The following is a 26,302-nucleotide window of genomic DNA, read 5'->3' on the forward strand; positions in this document are numbered from 1 at the left end:
TTACAACTTTTAATGGACGGACACACATCGCTAAATCGCTTTATCTCGTCGAGATATGAATTTTGGCATACAAAATAAGGGGTCTAGGACGAATATTTCGTGGTGTTACATAAACTTTTTAAAAATGTGGTTCTCTACACAGAACCCATTATATTAGGCAGTAGGCCCGTTATCTAGCAAACACTTTATTGCAATTTACATCAGAGGAAAGGTCAGTAGTTTTTTTTCCATGTGTAGGCTACTTTGCGAAATATATATGTCCTCAAGGAATTAAAATATCGACCAAAAATAAATTTTTTTTATTTTTCATACAAAAGTAATGGTCCATTTCACCCGCTAAAGAATATCAGATCATCATTCAAAATTGTAGGCATCTTTTTCGACCTATGTTCTTACCCGGTGCAAAATATCTTGACTATTGATGTATAATTGCGACTTCTAGCGAGTTTATTATTACACTACAAACAAATAACGGAATATATTAGGCTGTAACTCTGTTATCTGATCATGCACACCAACATAATTGGCATCAATTGAAAGGTCAAGCGTTCCACTTTCAAGTATATCTCACTTGTCCGGAATGTCACTTCCAGGAATTAAGATATAAGCTGTATATCCGATAACATAAAGGAAAAAGTTGTTATCGTAGTAAAAAGTAGTAGCTTCTTGCAAGTTCTGGAACATGCATTTTGAGTTTTTGTTGGTGTCCAAATATAAAAACAAATATTACTTTGTACTCATTACAAAAAAAAAAAAAAAATCAAAAATATTTTTATGAATATGTTTGATGAAGGATGTAAAATTTTTTATCGCCAAAAAATTTTAATCATAGATTCATGTGATTTAAGATTAGAAACGAAATACTGATTTCGATATACTTTAAATACGAGAATATTGAATATCAAAATATACTGTGTGTAGGGTATGTCATGCCTTTTGTCCCATTAGCATGTTGAACATATTTGGATCGGTTGCAATTATTGGCGTTAACTAATTTAATCAATTATTTTCGTTCGTTTAAAAATACAAACACACAAACACTGCAATTCATATCGGCGACAACGACAATGAGATAGAGAATTTTGGCTATTGTTTGCCTATGATGGTCGTTGTGATGGTCATGTGTGTTTTTTGAATTGAAAATTGTCAATGTGTATGTGTTAAATCAAATGAGAATTTTCTTTAATTAAATTAAAGTATGTGTGATAAAGATACTAAAGGGGAAATGGCGATGTATTGGTGTCCGCAATGTGAAAATGTATTGTTTATTTTGAGAATTAATTGCGCGTAGAGGTAAATGGCCAAGAATAAAACGGCTCTTATAAAGGCTAAACATCTTTAGAGTGAATCTATTTGTTGTTGAGTGTAGACGGCAACAAGGATCCTTATTCCAACGATCGATTCTAACAGAAAGCAAAGAATTTCTTAAACACATTTCCTTTTTTCTGTTGGCCGAAAAGGTGGATATCAACAAAGAAATTTAAAAGGATTAATTCGAGTGTGGTGAAAAGGATATTACAAGAAAATAAAATAAAGATAAATGGACTGAAAAAAAAACAAAAAATGTGAAAAAATAAGAAAGTGAACAAATCGAAAAAAGCTATATTTAAACAAAATTAGATTAAAAATAATTTATTTGGGACTATTAACATTTATAGCCAATACAAAGTGATCTATTGAGAACTTTGAACTTTACAAAATGTGTATCAAATTACTTAAGTGTTTTAATGGAATGTGTCTTATGCAACCAGCCAACAAATTGATAATAATTTGAACATAACCTATGACAAGATTATGTGGAAGGAAATTACAAAGAATTTAAAATCAAAAAATTAAAAATCAATTACAACCGAAAAAAAGTTGAGAAAAATATTGTACAAAATATTGGATAATAAAAAAAGTAATTTTTAAATCACATCGGATGCTTTGGAATACCAACCAAACTACATTGGCCTTTGATAATTTTGTTCCAATCATTTTACAGTTAATTTAAAAATATTTTGAAATTATAATATTTCTTTCACGGGTAAAGTTTTGAAAAAAAATCGTTCATTTAAAATGATGAAAGGGAAAAACAAAGATTCAATCTTAAACTTTTGTCAATTAAAAAGTTTTTTACATTAAAATTAAAACTGAATGATTTTTTGCAACATTTGAAAATTTATTAAAAAAATACTTTAAATCAAATTGATGACATGTAATTGGATAAAAAAATATATTTCCTAAAAATATTATATAAGACTACACAAGCGAATCTCCTTGAAATTTGATACACATTTTGAAGAAATAGTAGTTCAACATTATAGATTTTAGACTGAAGAAGTTATTATTAAAATACCCGGCGCAAAACCAAAAATATTGATATTCTTTTTATTTCAAAATTGTTAAAATATATTTATGTTGTCGGGCACCATAGAATGGTCACTTAGTTTACTCTCCAAATTTGATTCCTGTGACCATAATATTCTGAATTCGTATATAATAGGATACAATTTAGTCTCAATATCAATGTCCATCCGGCAGTATTTTCTGGGTCTAATTAATATGTTTCATTGGTACAAATTCTGTAACAAAATCTAATACAAGAAAGCCGCTGAATCATATCAAAATTATTGATATTGGAAAATAAAACCACTGTGCTGAAATTTTAATGAGTAGAAATCGTTAGAAAAGGAATTATAATCTTGAAAACGATACATGGAATACATGATAATGCTAGAATTTAGAATCATATTTTTTGATGGAATTTACCTCATTAAATACCCCACTTAAAGGGAGCTAAAGAAAATATTTAATTAACATCGGCAAAAATTTTAGCAAACCCCCTCAAAATGTCACTAATAAGCTCGAAGTAAAAAAACTAGCCAATTTCGGTACAAATAGGTACAAATAGGCCAATATACCTCACTATCAATCCCAAATTTATTGAAGCATTTAAGAAAATCAAAAACTGTCAAACATAAATATATCATTCACAATAATTGTATTGGGGTTTGTGTCAAAGATAAGTCTGATCATGTATTGGCAACGCGTAAAGAACAGATTTGCATTAGCGCTCTTTGCCATCATAATTGCTCTATGTTAGATTATTTGAGGGTATATTTTTATAAATTTAACTTCAAATAGATCAAAGTGATGATGATTATCTCGATAATAAACTCAAGTGTAAACGTCTTACTTCTATTATCATGACAAATATAACAATAATGTAAACGTACTATAAACTGATAAATACCAACAACTACCTTTTCACCACACCGTCAAATCGTTTCTAAACTTATCTTAATCATAATAATTTTCTCTCTTTCACTCTCCCACTCTTTTTCACCCCGAAATATGCAGACACTCTAAACTACTGCCAAAATGTGTGATGATGATGCTGGTGCTTTGGTCATTGACAACGGTTCGGGTATGTGCAAAGCTGGCTTCGCCGGTGATGATGCTCCCCGTGCTGTATTCCCCTCAATTGTTGGCCGTCCCCGTCATCAAGGTGTAATGGTCGGTATGGGTCAAAAGGATTCCTATGTTGGTGATGAAGCTCAGAGCAAACGTGGTATTCTCACACTGAAATATCCCATTGAACACGGTATCATCACCAATTGGGATGATATGGAAAAGATCTGGCATCACACCTTCTACAATGAGTTGCGTGTTGCCCCCGAAGAACATCCAGTATTATTGACTGAGGCCCCATTGAATCCCAAGGCCAATCGTGAGAAGATGACTCAAATTATGTTTGAGACCTTCAACTCGCCAGCAATGTATGTTGCCATCCAGGCTGTATTGTCTCTCTATGCTTCCGGTCGTACCACTGGTATTGTCTTGGACTCTGGTGATGGTGTTTCCCACACTGTACCCATCTATGAAGGTTTTGCCTTGCCACATGCCATCCTCCGTTTGGACTTGGCTGGCCGTGATTTGACCGACTACTTGATGAAGATCTTGACTGAACGTGGCTACTCTTTCACCACCACTGCTGAACGTGAAATCGTCCGTGATATCAAGGAAAAGTTGTGCTATGTCGCTTTGGACTTTGAACAGGAAATGGCCACTGCTGCTGCCTCCACCTCATTGGAGAAGTCCTATGAATTGCCCGACGGTCAAGTCATCACCATTGGCAATGAACGTTTCCGTTGCCCAGAAGCCCTCTTCCAACCCTCATTCTTGGGCATGGAATCTAGCGGTATCCACGAGACTGTCTACAACTCCATCATGAAGTGCGATGTCGACATCCGTAAGGACTTGTATGCCAACTCTGTATTGTCCGGTGGTACCACCATGTACCCTGGTATTGCTGATCGTATGCAAAAGGAAATCACTGCCTTGGCCCCATCCACCATTAAGATTAAGATCATTGCTCCACCTGAAAGAAAGTACTCCGTATGGATCGGTGGTTCCATCTTGGCTTCATTGTCCACTTTCCAACAGATGTGGATCTCGAAGCAAGAATACGATGAATCCGGCCCTGGCATTGTTCACCGCAAGTGCTTCTAAGTCTTTTCGCCCGCAAAAGATTTCGACAAGCTCGCCTAGCCAAGACCACAACCTCAATAAGTTTATTTATACGCTATTAATATTATTATTATTTATATATTTCAATAACATCAAGAATAATAACAACAACATCAGTAACAACTACAACACCAACAACAACATTCAACCACCATCTAAACCAACAACAACAAGAAAAAGAACAACAGCACACATCCACTTAATCTTTTTTAGTTTTATTTTAATGGGGAAATCTATCCCAAACCAATACCAAAAAACCAAAACAACAACAAGAAGAACAACAACAAAGCACCAACATCAGTTACAAATTTTAACGAAATTTAACATTTTTTACTTTTAACCACAAAAATGTTTTCATTTGCTTTTTTAATAACGAAGATCCCCCACCAAGATTGGTTCAACCACAACAAGGTGTGTGGGGAAGTTGTGTCTGCAGCCTCACATACTTAGCCATGGCTAACTCCACTGTCCAGCGGTGGTGTCGGTTTCAGTGGTCATTTATTGGCTGGACATGATAACCCCTAGCCCTTGTCTTCGTCGTTGATCCAACCCCAAGCGGGGGATGAGTTGTCTAAAGTGTTTCATTTTAATTAAGGAGATTTTACATGTTTTTATTTTTTTCATAAACTATTTTGAATACTTAAGAAGATCATCTTTGGAGAAATAACTAAAACAAAACCAACAAAAAATCTAAATAAATAAAATAAAAAAGACATAAAACAAGTGCAAATTGTGATTGCTTTAATCGAATGAAGACAAGAAAGAAAAAACCTAAAAAGACAAAAAAAAAATATTTAAATGTTATTTTTTTACTGCGAAGAAACTTCCTTTTTCCCATTGGCAAATTTTCTGTTTTAATAATTTTTTTCGTGATGAACTTAAATTCATTATTTAGTTTTAAGTGAAACTATTTTGTTTCTGTTTTTGTAAATGTTAATTTTCTATTAAATTAATTAATTTAAAATAACAATTGAATTTGTTAAAACTTTTGCTTATTGGGATGAGGAAGTTTGGTGGTTTAGTTCTTCACAAATATGAATATATTTAGGGTGGGCAATGTAATTCATATTCCAATTCTTATTGTGTCTCCTCTCCTAACAATGGCGGAAATGAATTTGAGTATTTGACAAAACTATATTGAATTCCTTTGGAATGATTGTCCCATTTTTATTAATTTTATTGTAAAATGTTTTCCACTTGAGTATCTTTGTTTTCCACTTCGTTTCACATTTCATTTATTTCTGACTATCAGTAATTTTCATTTATATTCAGGTATCCCTTTTAGACCCGATATGATTATACCCTCAGGATTTATGTTAACAAGGGTATATACCCTTTTATGCGGGCAAAATGTGCCTCACCAAAATTATGGTTTTAAACCCCAAGTATTTTTGGACGAAATCCGTTTCAGACAATTTGGAATAAATTTAATCATGTCCGTCCGTCTGTCTGTTTGGCTGGTACGGATCAACCGATTCGAACAAAATTTTGTACTTCTTAATATTTTGCCTAAGCTTAGTTTAAGTTTGAAGATGGTCCACCATATCGGTCCACTCCTCCAGGTACCTCACCCAAAAAAGTCCGGAAAAATTGTGGGCACCATAACTCTTGAAGGGAGTAATCGATTTGGTGCATACTTTGCACATCGTCAAATTTTTACCGGCCATAGATGAGGTTTCAACTCATTCGGGTACCTCTCACACAAAATTTCGGATAAGTTCAGTTTAGGATCTGCTCTCGAATCTCTTTGATTTTTTTTTGTAAAAACTATCATTTGTGGCCCCCATTACGATGGTACAAGTTTTTTCATGGGCAAGTCCATACTTCCTGAGAAAATAGCCTGAAAGTTGTAAGAAACCCTGTGACACCATTGTAGTGGTTGTAGCGCAGGATAACTCTCAAACGGATCTGCCGATTCGGTCCAAATTTTAGCCATCGTAATAATTTTTCCGAACTTAGTTTAACTTCGAAGATGAGCCATATCGGTCCACTCTTTCAAGTACTTCGCCCACAAAAATTCAAAACTTTTCACTAAAATTGTGTGGACGGTGACTCTCGAAGTAACCGATTTGGTCTATACTTTGCACATTGTTCGAATATGGACTGTATACTAGGCCGGGGCGATTTGAAAACCTTAATGAACCCTTCGCGTTTCTGATAACTGGGATTGAACTGAGCAAAAAAGTCTACTGGACCATATGTCTGCAATGAAAATCGAGCCTCCAGATTTTGACTTTAAGTTTTTTATCTAAGTTTTGTTGACATCTTGGCATATAACAGCCAAACCATTGAGATTTTCGAGCCAACACAAAGACAAAAATTGCAACCAAGACAGTAATTAAGAACTCTCTAATACATCGCAAAAGCATTGGAACGCTTTTTCAGGTAGTTTTTGTCTTTAGAAGGTGCAAACTTCTCGGAAAATGTCCATAAATGACACTGTGCTACAAAAGTTGACCAGAAAAATATTCAAGCGTTCTGATACAAAATTCCATCGTGTTGGGATCCATGCAGAACGAAAATGCCTTTAGTTCGTTTGGGCGCTTCGTTTTATTTTTTTATAACGGTAAAAGTAGTGAAAATCTGGGTTTCTTACATTTTCAAATTTAAACGGGCACCCCTGACCGTCATAAATATTTTAAAAATGCATAGTTATTGCCATTTTAAAAATTGAGTACCTCGTCAACTGACTAGGGATATACATAGCATCACTTTCTGAGTCGATTTATGCATGTCCGTCCGTCCGCTCGCAACATACAGGTCGCATTTGTTGACCGATTTCGCTGAAAATTGGGGAATAAAATTTTTTTGCCGTTCGAAGTTCGAAGATGGGCTATATCGGTCCAAGTTTTGGTATAGCCCCCATATAACGGTACCTCCGATTTAAGGTATTTTAAGGATCTTAGCCGCATTTGTTGCCCAAACCAGCTGAAATTTTACATTTGAGGTTCCCAATGGCCGCGAAATTGCTCCACTAAAAATTGTCAAGATAGGTCCGCGGTTCGGTATAGTCCCCATATAACGATACCTCCCGATTTAAGGTATTTTATGGATCTTAGCCACATTTTTTGCCCAAACTAGCTGAAATTTTACATTTGAGGTTCTCAATGACCGCGAAATTGCTCCACTAAAAATTGTCAAGAGGTCCACAGTTCGGTATAGTCCCCATATAACGATACCTCCCGATTTAAGGTATTTGAGGGATCTTAGCCACATTTTTTGCTTGAACTAGCTGAAATTTTACATATGTGGTTCCCAGTGGCCACGAAATTTCGCCACTTAAATTGAGCCAAATTATATCGAAATCGGTTCAGATTTGGATATAGCTCCCATATATATGTTCGCCCGATTTCACGTATTTGCTGCACCAAACACGCTATATACGTCCGATTTTGATGAAATTTGGAATGTTTAACTGAATTCGGTCTAGAAATAAGTGTGCCAAATTATATCGAAATCCGTTCAGATTTGGATATAGCTCCCATATATATTTTCGGCCGATTTCACGTATTTTCTGTACCAAACACGCTATATATTTCCGATGTCGATGAAATTTGGAATGTGTGACCGAATTCAGTCTAGAAATAAATGTGCCAAATTATATCGAAATCGGTTCAGATTTGGATATAGCACCCATATATATTTGCGGCCGATTTCGTGTATTTTCAGCTCCAAACACGATATATAAGTCCGATTTCAATGATATTTGGAATGTGTGACTGAATTCGGTCTGGAAATAAATGTGCCAAATTATATCAAAATCGGTTAAGATCTGGATATAGCTCCGATTTATATTTTACATATTCACAGTGGTGTAGGGTATTATATAGTCGGCCTCGCCCGACTTTGATCCTTTCCTTACTGGTTTTATATTATTTTTAGAGGTATGTACGGACTCGAATACGAATAGATATGGAATTATAGCTGGCAAACCATCAATATTCCCAAAATTAGATATTTTCGATATAATATTGTAAAATATCGATTGCTATCGATATTATCGTTAAGTTGTCAACACCATTAATTTGGAGATGAAAATGGCGGAAATGTCAATGCTTTTCTGACATTTTGCACAAGTAGTTCACAGAAATGTAAATGAGAATAAACAATTGTTTTTATTTTATAAAAATATTAAAAAAATGCATTTTACTTTTCCGAAAAATGTGTACGTGTAACTACGGACTTACTTTCTCACACACAAAAAACCAAAAAGCAGCGAAATTTCTATTTATTTCAATGAATTTTAGGTTGCGGATTTTTGTTCCGATAATATCGATAGGCAAAACTATCTACCGATATTTAATTTTTATAAAATAATCGATTTTATTGATAGTGCCATCGATTTTTGCCAGCTCTATATGGAATGTTGTTAGCGATTTATGCATAGATTTTCTCATAAAAACAAATAAGACATTTTTAAACATTTTATCTTATATGAGAATAAAAACCGCTATAACTTTTGCGAGCATCGAGCAATTTTGTGAACCCGAACGGGTTCACCTCTATAGCCTCTATAACAAAATTCGTAGATGTGGTCGCAAAAAATTTTAAATTTTTTCAAATGGAATACTAAATACCATTGCAGTGCGTTACAAACCGAAAAAACAAATTAATATACCCTCCATACTATGGTGGAAGATATAAAAATATAGTTTTACTTTATCAATGAAACTTTTTTTCTTGCTGAATTGCAATATGTATGTATTTTATAAAGATTGATCTCACCGGAAATAAAGAAAACAACAAATGTCTGCAGTATGCCTTAAAGTATACTACACAAATTTTGTTATTCAAATTGTTTTTGAGCACGGAAATCCATAAAACAAAACGACATGTTGAAATGTTAAACTACAATTTCGATACTGTCAATATTTTCAACCCATAGTTGGTGGCCGCAGGGTTTTTGCAGTTTTAGGCTAATTATCTCAGTGAGTATGGGCTTACCCTTGATATAAATTATACTGTCGTTATATGAACCGCGAGTACTACCTGTTGTAAAAATTGCAAAAATGATTTAATTGTGAAAGAAATATTACTATACGCAAAGGTTAGACTATCGACTAATCATTGCTTCCGATAGTTATCGTGCCAATCAGGCACTTTAGTTGGTCACCGTGGATTAGAGATTTTAAACCATTATCTCAGGAATCATGGACTTGTTCACGAGAAGTACTCTCGGTAAAAAATACAAACGATCCCCTACCAGCCCTTAAACTGTACTTAAACAAAATAGTTAATTTTTGTGAGTGAGATAACTTCCGTGTGGAGTTATTTTTTTTTCTTTTCTCTCCCATCGGACGCCTCCCCAGGTGGTGGATAGGGGAACGCTGATCAGATATGGCGGGTACCGCAAAAATAAAATATGCGGGGCGAACCAAAAGAAAAAAAAAACGCAGCGTCTGATCAACAGTTGGCGGCGGCAAACAGCGTCTGAACTCCAGGAGGAGCGGCTGAATATGTAGAAGGAAAACTATAAACCTTCCAGATGGCAAGGGGAACCCGCTGAAGTACCTCTCTCCCTAAAAACTATACAATTATCTATTATGAATGATGAAATAAATACACGGCCCTTAGTCTCCGGCAACACAAGGGTGCTAAGAATCCCCGGAGGTAAAAAACAACATTTAAGAATTGCTACATGGAATGTAAGGAGTCTCTATGAAGCAGGAAAACTAGCCAACACTATTATGGAAATGAACAGATTAAACATCGATATACTCCGAATAAGTGAGACCTGGTGGCCACAAAGCGGCGAATTTAGCTCCCAAAACATGAAAATATACTTCTCTGGCAACTCCAGCGAAAATCACAGAAACGGTGTCGGGATTATAGTAAAAAGTAACATAGCGCAATGCGTTAAGGGTTCTATCTTCAAATCGGATCGGACTATGCTACTTAAAATTAAATGTAAACCAATTGACATGAACATAATCCAAGTATACGCACCTACTGCGGACAAAGGTAATCATGAAATTGAAGCTTTTTACGAGGAAATTGAAGACTTACTAATAATGACAAAGAGGCACGAAATTACAATAATTCAAGGCGATTTTAACGCTAAAATAGGAGCAGAAAAGTGCCAAGGCGTAACAGGAAACTATGGCCTAGGCGAAAGAAATGACAGGGGCGATAGACTAATTCAGTTCTGTCAAGAACATAAAATGATGGTAACAAACACAATGTTCTGCCTTCCCCCAAGACGACTATATACATGGAAATCGCCACAGGATAGAAGGGACAATATTGTGAGAAACCAAATAGATTTTATATTAATTAATGCCAGATTCGGATCCTCGATTAAGAAATGCTCAACATATCCAGGCGCTGATGTTCCTTCAGATCACAATCTTCTGATGATGCAGTTGCGCACAAAAATTGTTGCAAATAGAAAAAAGAATATCCGTCGTAAACTCAATGTGGCAAAACTTGAAAATACCACCTTGAAAGCAAATCTTCGAGATAATATAAATCTAGAACTAAGAAATATAAATACTGAAAACATTGACGACTTCTGGAACGCACTAAGGACTACACTCAAACCCCTAGCAGATAATACACAGAAGGAATGGATGACACAGGATATTCTCAACATGATGGAAGAGAGACGAAAACATAAAAACAAGAACTTTGAACTGTATTGGGAACTAAACTGGGAAATCCAAGTCGCTATACGCATGGCAAAAAACAATCATATAAATAAGCAATGTCAGGAGATTCATAGATTAAAAAGCCTTCACGACGACTTTAATCTCCATAAAAAGTTAAAAGAAATGGCTGGTGTATACCGCAAAACTCATTCAAAAGTACTATATAATGATAATAATGATCCTGTGTTTGATACAGAAGAAAAGAAGAATATTTGGAGAGATTATATAAAACAAACTTTTACAGATAAAAATCGAACAACTTTTGAACAACGGACTCAACAATCTCTTACAGGAAATCCCATCAGTCGAAGAGAAGTTGAAACAGCAATAAACACTCTGAGAGATAGGAAAGCTTGTGGCCCTTACGAGATTCCTTCGGAAATCCTTAAATTAATAGAAGACGAAAACATCGAACTTTTAACAAAATTATTTAACCATGTATATGATACAGGTCGATACCCACAAGACTGGTTAAAATCTACATTTATTACCATTCCGAAAAAATGCAACGCAAAATATTGTAACGAACACAGACTTATAAGTCTCATGAGCCATGCCCTAAAAATTTTTCTACGGATAATTCACTCCAGAATATACTCAAAGTGCGAAAAAGCCATGGGAACATCTCAGTTTGGATTTAAGGAAGGTATGGGACCTCGAGAAGCACTTTTTTCGGTACAAACATTGGTCCAGAAATGTAAAAACGCACAAAAAGACGTATTTCTATGCTTTATAGATTACGAAAAAGCTTTTGATACAGTGTTACACGATAAGTTGATTGACATCCTCATCTCCATTGGCCTAGACCAGAAAGAAGTGCATTGTATCAAAAGTCTATATTGGCATCAAAGTGCACAAATAAAAGTGGACGGGGAAATGACAGATAGAATTGACATATCTAAGGGAGTAAGACAAGGGTGCATATTGTCACCTTTGCTATTCAATATCTACTCAGAAAAAATTTTTCATGAATCCATAAACAAAATCCCAATCGGCATTCATATAAACGGAACATTTCTGAACAACATAAGATATGCTGATGATACAACCTTACTGGCGCATATCATATCTGGACTCCAGAACCTTGTGAATAAACTCGCAATACACAGCGAAAAATACGGTCTGGTTATAAGCAAGAAGAATGAACACAATAATACAACATTGAGAATTCACAATACTTATGTTGACAGAGTCAAAAGTTTCAAATACCTCGGAGTTACAATAACTGAACAGTGGCAGTCCTAGCAAGAAATAAGGTGCAGAATTGAACAGGCCAGAGAAGCATTTTCAAAATATAAGAGAGTACTTACGAGTCATGACATTAATCTTGAAATAAAGAATCGTTTTATCAAAACATATGTCTGGTCAGTGTTATTATATGCAACGGAAGTATGGACAATTAAAAGTGCTGATATAAGAAGACTGGAAGCTTTTGAGATATGGATTTACAGGAGAGTACTCAAAATCCCCTGGACAGCCCATATGACAAATACCGATGTACTGAGAATGATGCACTGCGAAAGAGAACTAATCTCAGTTATAAAAAGACGAAAGACTGCGTACCTGGGGCATATAATGCGAAATCAAAAATATAAATTGCTACAAAATATAATCCACATAAATATAGAAGGAAGACCTGTTAGAGGAAGGAAGGAGACAACATGGATGGATAATATTACAGAATGGACGGGCATCCGAGATACTACAACCCTATTATCAAAGGCTAGAGATAGAAATGCATTTGCAGACATACTAAGCAATCTTTAAACAAATATTGTATATATACGTATTTATAAAAACAAATCTATTTATAATTGTATTGGTCGCTAACATTCGGAAAACGAATTGACAAATAAAGAAGAAAGAAGAAGAGATACGTTTGGAGAAAGTCTACGATGTGCAAAGCTTCGACCAAATTAGATACTCAATTCGTATGGTTTTGTGCTTATCAGTCATTTGAGTTGGTGCCGGCAAGTCTTATTTATAGCTTTTAGAAGTATGGACTTGCTCCCGACAAAAATTGTACCTGCTGCAGGACTCCATGCCGATTCAACACCGCAGTCATGCCAAACATTTTAAAAGTTTGTGTGAATATATATAGTCCATATTCGAATCTGATATCTGTCTGGAGGAAATCTTACGCGCGACAAGTTTGGATACAATCGGTTACTCCCTTCGAGAGTTTCCGTGCGCCCATTTTAGTGAAAAATTTTTTGGGGGTATCCCAAACTAAGTTTGGACAAAATAATACGAGAATCAAATTTTCGACAAAATCGGTTGATCCTTACCAGAGTTATCGTGCGCTCCAGCCAGAAAGACAGACGCATATTGGCTAAATCGACTCAAAATTGTCTGAAACGGATTTATATTTATAAATATTTCACTATTTGAAAATATTTTTATCTTATCATTGACTCCACAAATCAATGATTTTGTTAAACTATTTAAATCGCCACAATACACAAATTCTCCAACATCTGTCTTATTTGCGCCTATGCGACGACTGAAGATAAAGGGGCCAACGTTATATTCTACGAGCGCCTAGACAGAACATATTTATAACCGCTGGCCACTCTGTGATATCATGATTGTCTTGGAGATTTGAATGTCAGGTGAAAATACCAAGATGTCAATTCCAGAAATCAGAATTTCCAGACATTTTGAGAAAGAAAAAATGAAGCCTATGACGCGAAGGTCCGAGCTATAACATTCATGTTATTTGCAAAAATGAGAAGAAAAATGATATTATTCTAATTTGTTTGTTTTATGGTTAAAAGAAAAATTTGAAGAAAACAATGTAAGATTTCTTTATCTTTTTCGTCAAAATTTAATGCAATAATAAAGATATTCCGTTGCATCCAATTTTTGCTTTATAGTTTACCTATCGCCGAACATTTTTAGGTAGTTTTATTAAATCACAAGGACTTCCAATTGTGACATAAAATTAAAATAAAGTTAAAGTAAATATTACAACACTTGAAACGCATTTTTTAAATACTGTTCGTACAACTTTAATTCGATTTTCAACAAAATCAGCCGTATCTCACCCTTACACATCAAAAGCGAGCCACATTTTTGAGGCATTATTATTAACAGCTTGCTGTCTTCAGAAGGTGAAATATTCATGTAAAAAATAAACCAACTTTAGTACATTTAGTACTTTTCGTAGCCATAAAGAAGTTATTTGCAATGCCATTTCAGCCATCAGCAACCCTCATAACAACAATTTCAACAATACTCACCCTAACTCCAAAAAAAAAAAAATTGAGTACCATTTAGTAATTTCGTATACTTATGGTACGTATTTCGACAACCACATATCTCAACCATACACTTACATTAATACAAAATAAACAAGTAAAAAGTCGTTATGTTCGGCCGGGCCGAACTTTTTATACCCTCCACCATAAAATAGTCTTAATTAAAATGGAATAATTAGGGTCCTTTTACAATTTTAGGTGGAAAAACTTTTCGACAAATAATAGACTCCTACTGCCTCCCACTATTGCTTAAATTACACTGTGAACACAAATGTTGGGGCAGAGATAATTCCTTTTGGAGATGAAAGCCCTTGGTGTGTATATTAAAAACCCCGAAGGACAGATGCGCCGTGAGTCGAACTTCCGCGTTATGGCGTGATGAAGTTTTTGCAAGAGACCCTGTAAGCCATCATGAACAAGCATTATATCTTTGTTTGTTGTTTTTGTAGAGCACTTAAGCAACAGTGATATAACGCTAATTCCTGATGGCCCACAGGGTCTCTAACAAAAATTGCATCACGCCATAAGGCTCACGGCGGATCTGTCTGTAATAAAATTCTTCTTGGGGAAGAAAGGCCTTGGTTTTTTCCCCAAGAGGAATTTTCCGTGCCCCATACTTTCACCTCCATTTTGTTGCACAGTGTTATCTAATCTACTCTAAAAAAATGTGTTCAGCTAGGTGAAAGGTACCACCTACGGGGCTATATCAAAGAGTCAACCTATCTTTAAATTTTTTGGCGGAAAAATTTTATAGCTGCAGGGAACTTCAAGAGTCAAATTGAGGGTAGTTTCATCAAAACAATGTAGACCCTCAAAAATGGACCCATGTTGACGAATTTTAGTGAAAAAATTTCGTGACCACTGAAAATTCCCGAAAGTCGGGAGGTACAGTTATATAGGGGGATATACCAAAACATGGACCTATATTGACGATTATTTTTGAATAGACAAAATTGTAGCTAAAATTCTCAAAATACCGAGCATTACAGTTAGTTCGGTTAAAAATTGCAGCTAAAATTCTCAAAATACCGAAAATCGGGAGATACCGTTATATGGGGGCTATACCAAAACATGGACCTATGTTGACGATGTTTCGTTGGAGATGTTTTATGACCACTGAGAACCTCAAATGGCAAATTACAGCAATTTCGGTTAAAACTGTAGCTAAAATTCTCAAAATACCGAAAATTGGGAGGTACTGTTATATGGGGGCTATACCAAAACATGGACCTATGTTGACGATGTTTGGTGGAGATGTTTCATGACCACTGAGAACCTCAAATGTCAAATTGCAGATAGTTCGGTTAAAAATTGTGGCTAAAATTCTCAAAATACCGAAAATCGGGAGGTACCGATATATGGGGGCTATACCAAAACATGGTCCTTTGTTGACGATGTTTCGTGGAGATGTTTCATGGCCACTGAGAACCTCAAATGTCAAATTGAAGATAGTTCGGTTAAAAATTGTGGCTAAAATTCTCAAAATACCAAAAATCGGGAGGTACCGTTATATGGGGACTATACCAAAACATGGACCTATGCCCATATCCTTTGGGATATAAGTTTGTTGATCACTAAGAACCCTAAGTGCCAAATTATAGCTAATTCGGTCTGCAAATGTGGCGAAGAACGTCAAAATACCTCAAATCCGCAGGTACCGTTATATGGGGGCTATACCAAAGAGTGGACCGATATAGCCCATCTTCGAACTTGACCTGCCTATGGAAAAAAATACCCTCGGGTGCAAAATTTCAGCACTCTATCTCAATTATTGCGGACGCTAGAGTGATTACAACAGACGGACAGACAGACGGACATGTCTAGATCGTCTTAGAATTTTATCCTGATCAAGAATATATATACTTTATAGGGTCGCAAATGATTAGTTCGATGTGTTACAAACAGAATGACAAACTTAATATACCCTCCATACTATGGTGGATGGTATAAAAACAGTAATCTTTATTTCAGGATTCCAGCGCTATCCGTTCACCAAAATCCAAATTATACCAAATTTAGTACTTTTCGTACTCATAAGTACGTATTTCCAAAACTTCCTCAATCCTACGCTCCAACTGTAATCTTAATTCAGGATACCCGTTCACCTAAAATCAAAATTGCACCAAATTTAGTACCATTTAGTACTTTTCGTAACCATAAGTACGAATTTTCAAAACTTCCTCAATCCTACAGGCCAACAGAAATCATAATTTCAAACTTCAGAATTCGATCACAATCTATTCACCCAAATCCAAGTTGTACCAAATTTAGTACCATTTAGTACTTTTCGTAAACATAAGTACGAATTTCCACAATTGCCTTAATCCTACACTTCGGCAGTAATCTTAATTTCAAATCTCAGAATTACATCTCTATTCGTTCACCTAAATCCCAATTGTAGCAAATTTAGTACCATTTAGTACTTCCCGTACCCACAAATACGAATTTCCGAAACTATCTTAATCCTAAACTCGAAAAGTAATTTTGATTTAAAATTTCAGAATTCCAGCTATATTCGTTCATCCAAATTTTACCAAATTTAGTACCATTTAGTACTTTTCGTACACATTAGTACGAATTTCCAAAACTATGAATAAAATTACCCTTTTTGGATACGGGGCAAGTTAAAATATGAGCAATTTTAGTCCATATTTTGGTAAATCTTTCATATATTGTGACAGCATAATTTTTGATATTTGATCCGATCTATTTATTTAATTAAAGATGACACATCCAAAACGTGTTTTAATACGCGATATTTGCGAAACCTATTTTTCGAAATTTGAGGAGTATCGTATCCGCCGGCCTAATTGAAAGATTTGGACGCACCATGGCTTAGTAGATTCAGATTGCAAAAAAAAAAAAACTAAATTCACGCGGGTTTCCAGGGTAATCGTATGATGGTTGCAAAATTTTAACTAAAAAATAGCGTTTTTTTAATTTACGCACAAAAATTTCTAATGTGGGAGGGGATTGCTCTGATCCTATGAAGGTTACACTCTTATGTTACGAGTAAACATGCAAAATTGCATAATCGCGAGTACTACAATCACATATTAGGCTTTTAGACAAATCCAGTTGTTCGTCCAAAATAGAGACAAAATTCTAAAAACACGATATTTTAGTTTTCAGTCCATAGAGGCTGATGTAGTGAATATATTAAAAACCATACATTAGGAATTTCGTCTTTTAGAATTAAGATCTACATTATGCTGAAATTTAATTAATTTAATATTAATTAAAAAACTCTTGTTTTTCAACGCATTTTTCATATTTTTTACATTAATTCCACCACAGATTCCGCTCAAATTATTATTTTAAAAAATCCCTCTGTGAATTGTGCTAAAACAGTTGATTTTACAGAAATGTATGGTATAGTACAATTTTTCGCGACTTACAATACCCCATTTCTCAGTTGAGACATATTGATTACAAAGTTCCTCAATCTCGTATCATAAAAAATGCGATTTTGACTTTTTATATCAAACGATTGCTATTTTTGTGTTTTATTACTGCAACCACTTACTATCTCAATATGTTGCCGCGGTTCTCTAAATATTAATAAAATATATTCTGGTATCTCATTCACTCCTATTTTCATAATTGCCTTTAACTCGTTTCTTAATACCTGAGCATATACACTCCGGTTCATCTGAATAGAACCAACCAATATTTGCCTACAAATACCGTTATATCTGACGAAAGGAGAGGAATTGTAAATTATAATTTTGTGGATATGTAGAGTATATAGTAGCCGATATTTTCAATACCTAACATGTTTCACATATGCGTTATAACGGTACTTTTTAATCGCTTTATGAAAAAATGTCAAAATATTAGCATTTTTTAATGGTTCACCAGGATAGAACCAGCCTAAGAATTTACACAAATCCTTTGTTAGATGTGGTAAACTTTAACAAAAAACTATTTATAATTATAAATAAATGCCGTTAGTGTTGATTGCCAACAAATATTGTGCAAAAATGTTATTAGGGTCTTGAAATTTGATGAAAATCGAGGCTTAGAGCTCCAAGACATATTTTTATGAAGAAATCGGTAGAAATAATGTATAAAGACAAAATTTTATACTGAATTATGTTCAAAATTTTCTATACTACAATAAAATTACAAAAAAAGTCACATTTGATAGGTTTATGAGTCCGAAACAGAGGGAATATGGTAAAGATAATTCAAAATTCTACCTTTCCAATCCAAAAACTGACATTTTATCTCAGGAAAGTGAATACAAATCGATGGGTTCTACCCAGTTTCGTTGGCTGTGGACATCTACAGGTCCAAAAAATAAAGAAAATTCCACCGCCGAACGCTTCATGTCAACTTCAGGGCTTTGATTTAGAAGATATCACATGACATGGAAAGCACAGAAACATAGGCGCTCTTTTTTGTGTAATAACGATTCAGAAATATTTTTTCGGTACTTATGCTATGAGGAAAATATGTGTGAACATCATAACCATCAAAATTAAACCCTTTCTTTTCGAAAAAATTACCGTCTGCCTTCCCCTATCGCTAAGCTGTTTCTTCACATCAAATGTCTTAGAACCTTTTGAAATTCCAAGGACTTGATTGTGACATGGAGCGTTCGGCGGTGGAATTTTCTTTATTTTTTGGACCTGCAGATGCCTACAACCAACGAAACTAGGTGGAACCCATCGATTTGCATTCACTTCCTGAGCTAAAATATCAAATTTTGGATTGGAAAGGTAGAATTTTGAGTTATCTTTACCATATTTCCTCTGTTTCGGACTCATAAACCTATCAAATGTGACTTTTTTATAATTTTATTGCAGTATAGAAAATTTTGAACATAATTCAGTATAACATTTTGTCTTTATAAATTGTTTCTACCGATTTCTTCATAAAAATATGTTTTGGAGCTCTAAGCTTCGATTTTCATCAAATTTCAAGACCCTAATACAAATTTTTGCACAATATTTGTTGGCAATCAACACTATCGGCATTTATTTATAATTATAAATAGTTTTTTGTTAAAGTTTACAACATCTAACAAAGGATTTGTGTAAATTCTTAGGCTGGTTCTATCCTGGTGAACCATTAAAAAATGCTAATATTTTGACATTTTTTCATAAAGCGAGTAAAAAGTACCGTTATAACGCATATGTGAAACATGTTAGGTATTGAAAATATCGGCTACTATATACTCTACATGTCCACAAAATTATAATTTACAATTCCTCTCCTATCGTCAGATATAACGGTATTTGTAGACAAATGTTGGTTGGTTCTATTCAGATGAACCGGAGTGTATGTCTGGCTGACAATCAATGCCCAGGCGAAACGGCGGAAGCTAGGATCTTGAAATTTTGAGTAAGGGTTAGTCTTGGGTGTAGGTGATCGATTTGGATGGGTTTTGGAAAATTCGTAGTAAACAGGTTACAGAAAGTACTTAATTGTACTAACATTTTTACTATTTGAGTGACTTATTGGTAATCAACGTCGAGGCGAAACGGGTAAATCTAAAATCTTGAAACTCTGAATGAGGGTTCCTAGGTGTGTTGTAAGAGAAAAGTACTTAAATGTACAAAAAATTGTACCTTTCGTATTAAGCGAACTAGAAGAGCTAGAATTCTGAGCGGCAAATTGGCGGAATGCAAGATAGTTGAAATAAATAGTTGAAATGCGAATATTAAGTTTAGGACAAGTATTAAGATTCAAGATTGTTATGGTAATATAGGTTGAGATATTTTGTTTATGGAAGGAAGTGTTTAGAAAGTACTATTAGAAACATAAGTAAAGTCATAAAGAGAGCTTCGAAAATCAATATGAACATTTTTTACCAATCAAAACTAAAAGAACTTCAGCACAATCCAAAGAAATGTTGGAAGTTCTTAAACGAACACCGCGGAAGGGCTACTCGTTCAGAAATAAAGTTGATGAATGATGCTGGTGAAAATGTAACAAGTACTGAAATGTGTGAAATGTTCAATAACTTCTTTGCAGATATTCCAATAATATTAAAAGGAAACATTCAGCTTTGCCCTGGTGATAATATAAATTTATTAAATACTGTAAAAGCGAGAAGAGAAAAGACAACCTTTCGGTTCGGTTGAGGATTCAATTCTAATTTTATTAAAATAAAATGAAACTTAAGAGCTACTTAAACTAATCTATCTTAGCCTACACGCAGACATACAATCTTTTTTATCTATTTAGCCAGCACACAAGGAGGGTTGTTTTGTCCCTACATTGTGTGCCTTCTACCTACTGAGCGTATCGTTATCTTCGTGTGTGGCCTTTATGACATTCTTTCTTATCAGTGCTCACACACATAGATTTACGATGGCTCGGAATTCATCATACATATTTAAAATAGATTAATAATTGCCGTCTGCGCCAGCGCATAAGAGTGCTGCATTGAAAACATATGGTATTTTATGGCACTGGGAAATTGATAATATGCAATATTTATTTTTAATGGTTTGATTTTCCCAGTGCCCTAACCTCACCCAAAGACATGTACAAAGTTATTTGTACAAATACATTAACTAAAGTTCAAACGTCATTTAATTTTTGTACAACTAATGAGGAGGAAGTTTCAGAAATAATTTCCAAAATGCCAACAAATAAAAGTCCTGGTCACGATAATATAAGCATAAAGATGTTAAAAGTATGTAGGAATTCAGTTGTGCCAAAAATGGTAACAGAGAAATGCATGCAATGTTGACAGTTTTAGACCCATTGCATTGTTATCGATTTTTGATAAGATCTTTGAAAAAGTCACTACATACTTAGAGGAGTGTAATCTGTTATATAAGTTTCAGTTCGGATTTAAAAAAGGTAGCGGTACTCAGGAAGCGATAGTGAATATAGTTAATACAATATGCGATGGGTTGGACAATGGTTTTGGGGGAGTAGCTGGAGTTTTCTATGATCTATCAAAGGCTTTTGATATGGTAGATCATGAACTGATACTGCAAAAACTTCAGTTCTATGGAATCGTTGGTAATGGGTATAGACTCATAGAAAACTATTTGCGAAACAGGCAACAATTTGTTCAAGTGAACAATTGTTGTAGTGGTATGAAACCCATTCAATATGGAGTTCCCCAAGGTAATGTCTTGGGCCCATTATTGTTCACAATTTATTTAAATGATATTGCAAATATAAATTTGTACGGTAAACTTATAATGTATGCTGACGATTTGAGCTTATTTTATCCTTATTGCCATGATGCAATTTTAAAAGATCAGATTGAAGAAGATGCGCATGCAATTCATAAGTTTGCTAGAATAAATGGATTAGTCATAAACTCCGAAAAAAACTAAAATTTTGCGTTTTAGACCCCGCATTGTTAGTGCTCAAAAGGTGTTTTGACGTTTCTATTGGTGGGGAAAATGTAGTTGAGAGCAGTTGCCCAAAATACTTAGGAATCAATTTTCAGAGTAATCTATCATGGAACTCTCATTTACAGCATATAAAATCCAAAGTAGCTCCAGCCATTGGTTTTCTTTATAAATTTAAGTATAAATTCGATGAAAAACCTAAGTTGTTGTTTCAAGCAGGCTTTAGATCTGGCTATTCCACAGTTGATAATGTCTTTAACTTGGTGTCGATTGTAAATCTCAAGTTCGATGAAGGTAAAAAGGTATATGCATTCTTCGTGGATTTTAAGGCGGCATTTGATACTATACCAAGACAACGTCTTATCTACAAATTACACAGTCTGGGCTTGTCAACAAAAACTGTTAACTTTATAGAAAATGTATACATGTACACAAAATCTGCGGTGTGGACTGGTAGAGAAATGTCGGAACATTTTGAAACCAAATATGGTGTTAAACAAGGCTGTTTGCTGTCGCCAATTTTATTCTCGCTATATCTAAACGATCTGCATGAATTTCTCGAAGGAGGTATTTACCTAGATGACATAAACATACGTGTATTAATGTACGCAGACGATATTGTGTTATTGGCTGATGATGTCGACACTATGCAAAAAATGATAAACAATCTGGCAAAATACAGTGATATGTGGGGAATGATAGTGAACCAAACAAAGTCAGAAATCATGGTGTTCAGAAAGGGAGGCAGATTGGCGGAAAGCGAAAAATGGACTTACAATGGAGAATTGCTCAGGATTGTAAATGAATATCAATACCTTGGTATGACACTAACACCTAGACTTTCTTTCACGAAACATATAGAACGGAAAAACAATGCATCCAAAACATGCGTAAATATATCGTGGAAAGATTTCATTGGGAAAACGAACATATCGTTACATGCAAAATGGAAAATGTTTTTGGCAGTCTGTAGATCGATACAAAGTTATGGAGCTCAAATATGGGGAAATGGTTATTTTGAAGAAGTTGAAAAGTTATACCGATTTTTTATAAAACGAATACTAAGATTGCCCGAACATACACCCAATTATGTTTTGGCCCTAGAAACTGGTTACGATGAAGGTTACTTTTACACATACACTCTCCATTTAAAATATGTAGCAAAGTGTTTGTTTGATATGGGAGAACATCGATTACCACACAAACTTTCTTTAAAAATCAAAGAGAAAAATATATGTTGGTATAAGGATTTTAATTCAAAGCTTTTAGAAAATGCTGTACAAGTGGAGAATGTGATGGACAACAAAAGAACGTGGTATGACGCTTGTAGTAAATTGCTAGATACTATCCAATACAAAAATGTGAACAATAACATCTTCAAAGCCCAAAATAGTGCCCAAAGGATATATAGCAGTCTCAATCATACTCTTGGACCTGTCTATTGTAGCAAAGGCTACAATCAAAATCAAATATCATTGATTATGCGCGCAAGAGCAGATCTCTTATATTTAAATGGGACAATGTTTAGAACTTTAAACCAAAGAATTTGTTCATTATGCAACCTGAATGAAGATGAGACAATAGAACATTTCCTCGGAAGGTGCCCAGTCCTTAAAAGATTGAGAATAAAATATTTCCAGAAAAGCGAATTAAGCCGGATAGAAATAATAACTCAATTAAATGGTGGTGAAGATATTTCCTGGTTTTCTTTATATAATTTTTTAAAGGAAGCATTAAATTATAGACAATTTTTAGTAAAACAATTTAATTATTGATTGAATTATAAAACTCAAATTTCCGGCAGACGGTTCACATGAACCATGCTGTAACCATCTTTAATTTTATTCAAATATAAATTTTCTAGTGTAAGAAACATTTTGTAACGTTTATGAAAAAATAAAGATGAAATACATACATACATACATACAAGTTGTTGTTATACAATGCACTGATTCATAGTCACTTTAATTACTTACCTATGGTTTATGCACACAAAACGAGTTGTGATTTGAAATCCCTACAGCGAACTCAAAACAAAGCTCTCCGTATGGTCTACAATATTCCGCAAAGGTTTTCCTCATCATTGTTGTAGAAAAATGTATCAAGAACTATTTTACCTATTCACGGCCTTTAAAAATTTCAAATGCTAATGTACGTATATAAATCATTAAAAACAAGTAAAAAAAGTATCAGTCGGCTTTGCCGACAGAGATATACCCCCAGCCTATGTTAATTGAAACTGTGAGCCAAATTTTGGACCAAATCCGTTGACCACTTCGAATGCTATAGTGCGCGCCAGCCACTACACATGGTGTTATAGGGATTTTTACAACTTTCGGGCTATTTTCTCAGGAAGTATTTACTTGCTCCTGAAAAAATTGTACCATCGTAAGTGGGTCAGTGAATGGAAGTTGCTTCAACAAAACTCAAAGTGATTCGAGAGCAGGTCTTAAAGTGAACTTATCCGAAAGGAGTGGACAAATATAGTCCATATTCGAACCTGATATATATTAGGATGTGTAAAGTATGGACTAAATCGGTCACTCCCTTTAAGAGTTGTCGTACGCACAATTTTTCCGAACATTTTTGAACTTTTTGTGGAGGAGGTACCTGAAGGAGTGGACCGATATGGCTTATCTTCGAACATAAACTAAGTTTGCACAAAATATTGCGAAGGCCAAATCTTGGACCGAATCGGCAGATCCGTCGGAGAGTTATGCTGCGCTCCAACAACTATACACGGTATCATATGGTTTTTTTGCACCTTTTAGGCTATTTTGTCAAGAAGTATGGGCTTGCCCCTGAGAAACTTGTACCGTCGTATGGAGGGCCGTGAAGACAAGTGGCTACACCAAAAATCAAAACGTTTCGAGAGCAGGTCCTAAACTGAACTTTTCCAAAATCTTGTGTGGGAGGTACCCGAATGTGTGGACCGAAGGAGTCCATATTGGAACCTCATCTAAGTTTGGTAGAAATTTCACTATGTATGTAGGTATGGACCAATTCGTTTACTCCCTTCAAGATTTATCGTGCGCACAAATTTTCCGAACATTTTCGAACTTTTGTGGGTTCCGGAAGGAGTCGATCGATATAACACAAAAAAAAAATTTTAAGGAAAATTCTCTTATTTGAAGACAAAATTTTGATGTATTCAATAAACTCACAAAAATATATGAAGACTGAACACCAAATTTCTGTAATTTTATGGATAATGTGGCTAAAACCTTAAAAACCCTAAAATTGGGCGGTACCGTTCCACGGGAGTTATATCAAAACGTGAACCAATAGCAACAATTCTCTATAAAAATATTTCGCAAGACCTGACGAAGACTAAATACCAAATATTAGCTACATTGGTTGTTTAATGTGGCTAAAACCTTGAAAATACCGAAAATCGGGCGATACCGTTCTATTGGAGCTATATCAAAACGTGGACCTATGTACATAATTTTTACGTGGACCGACCTTCCCAATTTTTTGCTCTCGACATTGTCAGTGAACTATAAGTATTTATACCAAAATCTGCCAAAGCACAGTGTTGCCGCGTGGACAAAAATCAAAAAATGTGATGTTAACTTTTACATATCTTTATGTTTTTCTCTTACAGTAAACACATCCGATACAAGGCATCTGAAAGAATTTTGTCGATATGTGCATCCATAATGAAGTTATAGCTCTTTAAATATGAAAAATATTTCCCAGATATTCTAAGGGGATAATCATATGAAAATTAGACGACTTTTAAAATAACATTTGCTGAATTTTTTTTGATAATACTAAAAGTTTTGGATGGGTATTTGATGAGTGGGCTATAAATATAACGTTTTAGTACAAAAAGTCGACATGAACTGCACATGGGCAATGTACCGTTATCAAGAAATCAACATTTAAATTTGATAAAAAAATCAAAATTCTTAATATTTAGTAGAGCAGATCTTTTGATTGCCACCTATTGCCACCTTGGCTCCTGTTTTCCGTTAATTGGACATCTCTTCCAAATCAAAATGTGTACAAAGATTCTGCCCATCCCTGCAACCTTCTGAGATATATCGGTTCAGATTTTATATAGCCCCCATATATATCTCTTCCCGATTTTGATACAACTCGTTCAATTTTGATCGAATAGCCTTGAAATATTTCGATACCCAAAATTTGAACCGAATCAATTGATCCGTTCGAGAGTTATCGTGTCAAAGTGTAAATACCCTCTTTATATATACTGAGGGTATAAAAATCGGTTATCATGTCATATCCTTCAATCAAACTCAGACAGGTTTCAACACCAGGAATAGCTCGAATTTGCATGTTAAAAGGCGTAGGCTTGAAACTACCAAGCAAATTTGAAAATGGGATATATCGGTCCACGTTTTGATATAGCCCCCATAGAACGGTACCTCCCGATTTTCGGTATTTTTAAGGTTTTAGCTTCATTATCCTGCCAAAATGGCTAAAATTTGGTACGTAGTCTTCTTTAGGTGTATAAAACTTTCCCCCAGAATTTTGTCGGTATCGGTCCACACCTTCATATAGCCCCCATAGAACGGTACCTCCCGATTTT

The 26,302-nt window shown here is 34.7% G+C and overlaps 1 protein-coding gene across 1 annotated transcript; it reads left to right on the plus strand.

Moving 5' to 3' along the window:
* The first annotated feature begins 908 nt into the window (after nt 1-908).
* On the plus strand, nt 909-5,242 carry Act88F (Actin 88F). The gene is made up of 2 exons (XM_073963187.1): nt 909-1,460; nt 3,343-5,242. Exon 2 carries the CDS (start codon nt 3,364-3,366, stop codon nt 4,492-4,494), a length of 1,131 nt encoding a protein of 376 aa, XP_073819288.1. The 5' UTR covers nt 909-1,460; nt 3,343-3,363; the 3' UTR covers nt 4,495-5,242.
* The last annotated feature ends 21,060 nt before the right edge of the window (nt 5,243-26,302 follow it).

This window comes from Musca autumnalis, unplaced genomic scaffold (assembly GCF_047663935.1).
Source record: "Musca autumnalis isolate F117 unplaced genomic scaffold, ASM4766393v1 scaffold_1, whole genome shotgun sequence".
NCBI lineage: Eukaryota > Metazoa > Arthropoda > Insecta > Diptera > Muscidae > Musca > Musca autumnalis.

Bases quoted from the DNA above. Each gene is read 5' to 3' on its own strand.
- Act88F (XM_073963187.1), top strand. From the start codon at position 3,364: ATGTGTGATGATGATGCTGGTGCTTTGGTCATTGACAACGGTTCGGGT.